The sequence below is a fragment of the Triticum urartu genome, chromosome 4, assembly GCF_003073215.2.
Source record: "Triticum urartu cultivar G1812 chromosome 4, Tu2.1, whole genome shotgun sequence".
In the NCBI taxonomy this organism is placed as follows: Eukaryota; Viridiplantae; Streptophyta; class Magnoliopsida; order Poales; family Poaceae; genus Triticum; species Triticum urartu.
In genome coordinates this window covers 144115527-144124014 of record NC_053025.1, presented here as the reverse complement: position 1 = coordinate 144124014, position 8488 = coordinate 144115527, and the positions used below count along the sequence as shown (strand labels likewise).

Sequence of the window (8488 nt, the reverse complement as noted above, 5' to 3'; positions counted from 1 at the left end):
TTAAACGGAGCGACGGAGAAGGGCGGAGGAAATCACCATTTCCTTATCGGCCCCTTCCCCCTTCGGTCGTCGGTGGGACTGTACCCCTCCGTGTACGACGGTTGGAGAGGCGTCATCGTCGGAGCTGGAGCCATCGGTGATGTTCGAGTCATCGTTGGAGGAGATCTGGCCGGTGGTCACCTTCTGAAACAGGCGCTCCCGCACCTTGGCATGCCCGATCGCCTTCGCCTTGTTCGTTGCATCACACTCCGACAGCTCGATGGCGAGCTGAAGTGCTTTGGCAATTTTTGTGGTGGAGCCGCCGTGCATCCGTCTCCGCTGACGTGAGGGGGTGGCAGAGGACCGAGGCTTAGAACGCATCAATGGGATCCACCGGCGCGTGCGCACTTGCCCGACGCATGGCCATCACCTCCCCCGTCGCTGTCCTGTATCCTATTCGGACGTCCTGTCCGTGCCAAAGTGGGCACGAGGACCCAATGGTGCCTTCGTACGATGTCCAGAGCAAATTATGCTTTCGGAGGAGCAGATTGAGGTTGCGGGCGTGGTGGGGGCGTACCTGGACGGGCGTGGAGCGACTGGAGCTGCGCGAAGAGCGTGAGGGTTCCGCGGCGTCGGTGGTACTGCGTCGCTGGGTAACGGGAGAGGGCATGAAACCAGAGCTTCCGCTACCACCCTGGTCCAAGATGAACCGATGTAGCGCGATGCAGAGGGCGAGCTCCTGCACGTCGTTGACGGCGCCGGATCCGACGCCACTGGAGGCCGCACTGCTGCCGTCACTCGCCACAGATCCGACTGGAATTGGAGTGGACTACGGTGTAGGGTTCATCTGGATTGGGATTATATGTAGGGTACGTACGGGCCACGGTGGGCCGAGCTAACGTGGCAGACCTGTCTGGACACGTCGGGGCCTCGACATATCCACCCTAGATTTGGATTGGATATGAGAGGTGCTGCACAACCTAGAAGTTTGGAGCCGGTTTGAGGAGCCTAGCTGGGTCGGGTTTTTTTTTTACCAGGGCGTAGGCGGTTTGAGGTACCCGGCAAGGAGGCAAATCGAACGGTTGTATTTGCGTCAATCAGACGGCCGCGCGGCGTCACGCGCCGGTCGACCGGCGGAGAGCACTGGCCTCCACCCAATCGGTCCGGCTGACCCAAAAACCCAATTTTGAGTCGTGGCACCCAAATCATCGGCCCCGAATCGCAACGCGAGCTGACCTGAGGGAGGCGCTACCGAGTGATCCCGGCGCCACGCGCCCCAGCAAAACCACGGCGACCAACTCTGCGCGGGCGCAGATGGTGCCGCCGTCCACCGCACAGCGGCTCTGCTTCCTCTCTCTGCTCCTCCTCCTCCTCCTCCTGGCCGCAGCCGCTTCTGCCACCGCAGATGCTGCGGCGGCGGAGGAGTTCACGGAGGAGCTGCTCCTCCGGCCGCTCCCGGACCGCAAGGCGCTGGCCCATTTCCACTTCCGCTCCTCCGCGCCTCCCGCCTCCGCCGCCGGCCGACACCACCTCCTCTTCCCCAAGGCCATCTCCCAGCTGGTACTTACCCCCCATAGATCCCTCTTCTCAACCATAGAGATCTCTTGCTACCTGCGGTCCTATGGTTTCTGTTCGGATAGCTCGTGTAATTAGGGACGCAGAAATTAAGCCATCTGGATCCGTAGGCACTCTACTGAGAGTAACACCAGGTGCAGTGACTGCCTCAAAGCTGGTTGCTGTTGAATGTTGATCTATTTCAGGCTTGCAGCTAGGATTAGATTGGGGTATTTATTCTCCTAGTCAGTTTCCTATTCTATTGTGAAAATGATGCAATTAAAATGTCTGTAAAATCTAGGATACCTTAATTTCCAATCGACTTGGCTGGTGCTTCTGTTTGGGCTTTGCGAGAGAGACATGGATAATCTCTAGAACGTAAACTGCCTTAAGTTTAGATCAAAATTTGTCAAAGTGTTGATGCAAGTCAGGATTATAAAGCACTTGGCAGAGAACAACCTATCTAGTTAACTTTCTAGTTTCCTCATGAAAAGTGCTCTTGCCTATCTATGTTTATTTCTCCCTATTTTAGCACCTCAGCTGCTAAAATCCAGGCATTTCCGAACCTCTTCTATTCTGTATGATAATTACACGGTCATGAACTAGGAGTAAAGGAACCTCCACTGCTCATCTATTTAATAACTTCCTACTGCCTTGTATGAATGTTTTGGAATTGCTGTTAAGATCATTCTGTTCTGTCTGAACCAGGTCCAAAAATTTCATATTAGTGAACTGGAGCTATCTTTCACACAAGGAAGGTGGAATTATGAGCAATGGGGCGGATATGATCCAATGTCAACAAATAATGCAAAGCCCCCTGGTGTTGAGCTGTGGGCAATTTTCGACCTTCCTTTGGCCGAGATTGATGCCACATGGAAGAACCTGACACACACATTATCGGGACTGTTTTGTGCATCCATCAACTTCTTAGAGTCTTCCACTGCATTTTCTGCTCCTCGTTGGGGATTTAAATTGAATGAAGGCAATCTAAGATATGGGGCATTGCCTCGGGAAGCTGTCTGCACAGAGAATCTAACACCTTGGCTGAAACTTCTACCGTGTCGTGACAAAGCTGGGATAGCTTCTTTGCTGTACAGGCCTTCAGTTTATAAAGGATATTACCATTCACAGAAGCTAAAATTGAAATCATCACAATCTCTTGGTATTATTCTTGATCAAACACTCACAGTTGTGCTGCAACCAAATACAGTTAGTGGTAAACAGCTACATTCTACTGGTGGACAACTTCAGCCCAGCTGGTCCATGGAACATCTGTTCAGTAAGAAGTTATCAGGGAAATGTCTTGTTTCTAAATCCAGCAGAGTTTTTGTAGAGATTGAGAAAGGCATAGTTGACAATGTTGACAAAGCTGGGTCAGATGTTTCATGGAATAATGATTTATTTGTATTGTCAACTGCCCCAGACAGGTCCCTCAAAGAATTAGATAACTTGGAAGTCCAATCCTCTTCACTATATGAGTATGATGTTAACAACTACAACAATGATAAGCCTTTGAATGTGGGCATAACTTGGAAGCTTCCCTTGATATGGTCTTGCACCCGTGCGCCGTATCATGCAAGTAGATTTCTTATGGGTAGCGGAAATGAAAGAGGCTCAATTGCTATGTCATTTCTATCCACTGGTCTAGATAAGCAACTAGTGGACAGCTCAAATGATTGTTCGATAAAGGCTGTAGTTTTCCAGGTTGTTCCATGGTACGTTAAGATCTACTATCACAGCCTAGAAGTTTTCATCGATGGGAATAGCAAGGCTATATCAGAAGTAGTTGACAAGATACATGTCACTCCATCAGAAGACAAGCTTTTGCCTGGTACAATGGAGATGCTTCTTAAGTTTCCTTGCAGTATGCAATTGGCTACCCTTACTTTGGACTTCGACAAGGTGTGCTCTGCTGCTTAAACTACCGAAATTACGTTCCTTTTGGATTTGAAATACACTTTTTACTCGTATTGTACTTCTGACCTTTAGGCCAAGTCTTCACTTGTTGCTTGACCGCCGTTCATTCTGCAGTTAATGACATGCATGCATAACTAAATAATTTCACCGACTTATGACTATGGTATATGGACCTTTTTTCAGGGATTCCTACACATAGATGAATACCCTCCTGATGCTAATCAAGGATTTGATATTCCATCAGCTTTGGTTAGCTTTCCTGAGTTCAACTCTAGCCGAAGTTACCCTGAAGCTGATCCATTGTTTGTATCGCCTTTGCTAGAGAACTTCAAGGTATATGCTGTAGAGATGTTATGGGTTCATCAGTAGTGTCAGGGAAAGAAAAACGCTTACTATGGCGGAGATGTGAAATATTCTGCTTTAATTTTTCTCACTGCGGTATGTCTTTATCCTGCAGGAAGATGGTGTTGTGAAGTCGTACACAGAAGTGTTGCTTGTTCCATTGACAACTCCTGATTTTAGCATGCCATACAATGTTATCACCTTCACTTGCACTGTCTTAGCTCTTTATTTTGGCTCACTACTTAATGCTTTGAGACGAAGAATTGGCGAGGAAGAGAGGGGATTGAAGAAAGCAGGTATTTTAAGTACTTGGTTCATGTCATACGTTTTTGTTTTTCATGATGCTGTCAGCTCTTGTTAGGGAATTGCAATTTGCACTGCTTCAGTCTCAATCTCAAATGCTGAGGTGGTCGACGATTTATTTTTTCTGTTGGATCTGAAACCTTGACGCAGCGGTAAAGCCGTTGCCTTATGACCATGATGTCACGGGTTCGAGTCCTGGAAACAGCCTCTTGCAGAAATGTAGGGAAAGGCTGCATACTATAGACCCAAAGTGGTCGGACCCTTCCCCGGACCCTGCGCAAGCGGGAGCTACGTGCACCGGGCTGCCCTTTTTTATCTAAGTGCATTTTTCAACCCTGAACTCTTGCCCTAGTCTAATTTACAACCCTGAACTTCAATACCATCTAAATTACAACCCTCAACTCTCAAAACCGGTCAGGATTCAACCCTCCCCTCCTTGTTGACCGGTTTTGACCAGGGGTGACCAGTTTTGACCAACAGGTCCAATCAGCATGCCATGTCGAAAAAAAATTCAAAAATTCAAGAAAAATATAAATAAAAATCTGTAAGATCGAGAAAAAAATCAGGGAAAAAATAAAAAAAACAAATTTACGAAAAAAGTTTGTGAAAAAAATTCGGAAACTTTTCTGTAATTTTCGGGAAAAAATAAAAAAATGAACATTTTTGGAAATTACTTTTTTAGATTTTTTTTCTATTTTACAGTTTTAATATAATTTTCTTGGGAATTTGAATTTTTTTCCCTTGGATTTTTTTATTTTAAGTATTTTTGGTTTTTCATGGAAAAGTTGATAATTTTGTTTTTCGGAAATTCGATTTTATTTATTTTCCCTGATTTTTTCCCTGGAAATTTGATTTTTTTATTTCTTTTCCTGGATTTTTTTATTTTACAGCTTTTTAAAAATAATGCTGATGTGGCATGCTGACTGGACCCGTTGACTAGTCAAAACCGGTCAACAGAGAGGGGAGGGTTGAATCCTAGCCGGTTTTGAGAGTTGGGGGTTGTAATTTAGACTATTGGAGTTCGGGGTTGTAAATTAGACCAGGGCAAGAGTTCGGGGTTGAAATATGCACTTCTCTCTATATTTTTCCCCCAAAACTGAAAACATAGGACTAGTATTGTACTAGGAGAGTTCAAATGCCAAAGCAGTATGAGCTACTCCCCTCTGTCCCCATTTGTAAGACGCCCTATATCTCTTACATGACGTCTTACAAAAAGGAACGGAGGTAGTACAAGTTAGTTGAGTTCTTTTGGGTATCAATAAACTGAGGATTGGAACAAGGATTGATATTCATGTAAAGATCAATTTTCTGCCAGCAGTACAGATTCAATTGAAACACATTGTTTTCCTTCGTTTCATCAACCATACTTAATCTTCTGGATAAACTTTTTTGGGTTTTGCCCTCTCCCCTGCAGAAAGGAATAAATTCTTTTAGGGTTTAGATTATTAGACTCACAGAGCGTATGTTGATATAACATAAAAATGAAAATTTGACGATATTTTTCTTCTGTTTACTCTATCATTCTTTCTGATTGCAGTTGCTGGTCTCAGTCTCAAAAGTTCGTTGCAGTGTTTCCTGTATGTAGCATTGGAACATAAACAATCTTTAAGGTGTTATGATAGCTTCTGTGTCAAATTTGTGGTTACCTCATGGTGTTGAATCATCCATCTAGTTGCTTCATATTGTTACACAAATGATTTTTTGCTGGCAATTGCTTGACTATTTTGATTCCTTGAATTTGACCTCAACACATCTCACTAGCTTTACTGGTAAGGATTGTAGCTTACCACAGCTTAAACATTTGTCTAACCAGTGTCAATTCTGTAACAGATAAGAGACGAGGTCTCATTCCCCTATTGATAGCTAAGCTAAGGGGGCAGAAGGTTGATCCGTCAGAATCAGAATCCACGTCTCCTGCATCTCTGCTGAGGTCAAAGCTACTACTCAAAGTTGTGTTTGTCGCAGTAGTAGCTATTGTGTTCCATTATTTGTCGAACAGTTAGAGAACTAATACTGCTGAGAATTTTGATCAAATCCACGGTGGTAGATCGTATCCTTCTTCTTTTGTAGCATGTATGTATTACCTACATGTACAGGTGCTTGCATCGGGGCCATCTTTTCTGTGACATCCTTGGTTGTTAAGAAGATTCTGCCCCAGTTGCAGCTTGACACCTTGTACATTTTTGTAGCGTGGCGGTTTGTACTCCTTTCTACAGGTTGACCTACACCTCATTCAGACATTCCAGCCCCTTTACTTATTACAGAGTTTAACTGGCGAGAAATGCATCCTTATCCTTGTTTTTTTTTTTGAGACATTCTCGCCGGGCTTTATTCAAATTGTCCCAACATTTACATGAATAAAATTCAAGTCTCCGGGTTGGCCTAACCAAACATGGCGACCAAACCCTAAAGAAAGTGCATGCCTAACGAGATTGTGAGCCTTGAAATTCGAGCTCCTATACTCATGAACAATGTTACAAGCAGTAAAAGAACGAGAGCGATCTATGATTTTATGTATGATTGTAGCATGTCCGGCGAACGATCCCTGCTTGATATCATCCACCACTTTTTGCAATCAGAAGCCACTTGTATTTTCTGAACATACAGATCCTTCGCAAGTGAAAGTGACTCATGTACTGCTAAAGCTTCAAGTGTAACAGGGTTATGTATATGTTTGATAGTGATTGCCGATGCACCCAAAAATACTCCATTGCTGTCTCTACAGACCACAGCAACGGCTCCCATATTATCATTTAGTACTGCAGCGTCAGCATTCATCTTCACATGATCTTGTGGTGGTGGTAACCACTGTGATGGTCTGCTCAAAGTGCTCTTGATTGTCTGGTTCGGTATCGCTAGAATTTGAATGTCCCTTAAGAAAGAATTGATGAAGTGATTGATTTGCAACGGACTGTCATATATACCCTCATGAATAGCTCTCCTCCGTGCCCTCCATATCGCCCAAAGTGTCATCACCATGCGCGTGAACTCCTCATGAGGTAGAACTTCATGCATCGTGAACACCCAATTTTTTGCATTCAGACTCAAATTATCACACATTGTTTCAACCAGCTCATCAGATGATAAAAACCACACGCACCTCGAAACTACACAATCAATTAGGGCATGCTTTCAACTGTCCTCTGCCAAACAGAAGGCACAGACACAGCTCGTTGCCATATGCCTATGCTGTAAAACACCCGTGGTCGGTATCGAGTCGTTACACAATCTCCATATAAAGTTCTTTAATTTTGACGAAACCTTGATATTCCACACGGACGTCCAAGCTTTCTGCTCTCGTACCATAGCTGACGATCCTCCCATCCCGTCCAAGAGATTTTCCCGCTGCCTCTTTAAGTTTGACAACAATTTATACGCTGAACTTACTGAAAACTTGCCACGACAGTCCTCTCCCCAAGCCCAGAAATCTTCTATCTTTTTTGTACACAGTGGGATTTTTAGTATCTCCTCAACATCAACAGGTACAAATATTCTCCGTAGCTCTTCCTCACGCCATGACGAAGATGAGGCATTAATGAGTTCTGAGACCAAAATAGGTGGCTGGGTTACCAGTGAGCAGATCGGCCTCATAAGCCCCGCCCTTGGCAACCAGTTTTGATTCCATATACTTGTTTTCTCTCCTGTACCAATCCTTCTAATGATGCCTTGAGATATCACGTCCCTTCCATCCAAAATAGCTCTCCATATTTGTGAGGGGTGATTACCCAACTCCGAATCCAAAAAAGAAACAGAAGGATAATATACTGACTTAAGTATTCTTGCGCTCAGCGTCATAGGTCCTTCAATCAATCGCCAAGCCTGTCTTGCGAGGAGTGACAAATTGAAAAGCTCAATATCCCGAAACCCTAAACCTCCCAAAGACTTTGGTTTAGTGCATACGTCCCAAGCGACCCAACAAGGCTTCCTCTTGCCTCTCTTACTGCCCCACCAGAATTGTCGAATCATCGATGTAACATTTTCACATATACCTCGTGGCAGTCTGAAGCACGCCATAGAATAAACCGAAATAGCTTGGGCAACCGCCTTTATCAAAACTTCATTTCCCGCATAAGACAAAAGTTTCTCCATCCATCCCTTTATCTTTTCCCAAACTCGGTCTCTCAAATATTTGAAAGTTCCGCTCCTCGAGTGACCCACATCAGTTGGCATGCCCAAATACCTCTCGGTGAGTTGTTCATTGTGCACATCAAGAGAGTTTTTTATGCCTTCACGAACGGACTGTGGGCAACCCTTGCTGAAGAAGATAGAGGATTTCTCATTATTCACCCTCTGACCAGAAGCATTACAATAGGCAGTCAACAGGTTTGATACCTCAGTCGCCCCCTCATTACTCGCCTTAAAAAGCAGCAGGCTATCATCAGCAACGAGAAGG

At 44.8% G+C, this 8488-nt stretch overlaps 1 protein-coding gene across 1 annotated transcript; it reads left to right on the top strand.

Annotated features, from left to right (window-relative positions):
• Positions 1-1170: 1170 nt before the first annotated feature.
• LOC125551136 (GPI transamidase component PIG-T-like) lies at positions 1171-6377 on the top strand. Its single transcript, XM_048714292.1, has 5 exons — positions 1171-1539; positions 2242-3435; positions 3634-3783; positions 3908-4088; positions 5926-6377. The coding sequence occupies exons 1-5, from the start codon at positions 1294-1296 to the stop codon at positions 6096-6098; spliced, it is 1944 nt and encodes a 647-aa protein (XP_048570249.1). The 5' UTR covers positions 1171-1293; the 3' UTR covers positions 6099-6377.
• Positions 6378-8488: the final 2111 nt, after the last annotated feature.

Coding starts and splice junctions, on each gene's coding strand:
- LOC125551136 (XM_048714292.1), top strand. CDS start 1,294: ATGGTGCCGCCGTCCACCGCACAGCGGCTCTGCTTCCTCTCTCTGCTC. Junction 3,436..3,633: donor TTACTTTGGACTTCGACAAG/GTGTGCTCTGCT, acceptor ACCTTTTTTCAG/GGATTCCTACACATAGATGA. Junction 4,089..5,925: donor GAGGGGATTGAAGAAAGCAG/GTATTTTAAGTA, acceptor ATTCTGTAACAG/ATAAGAGACGAGGTCTCATT.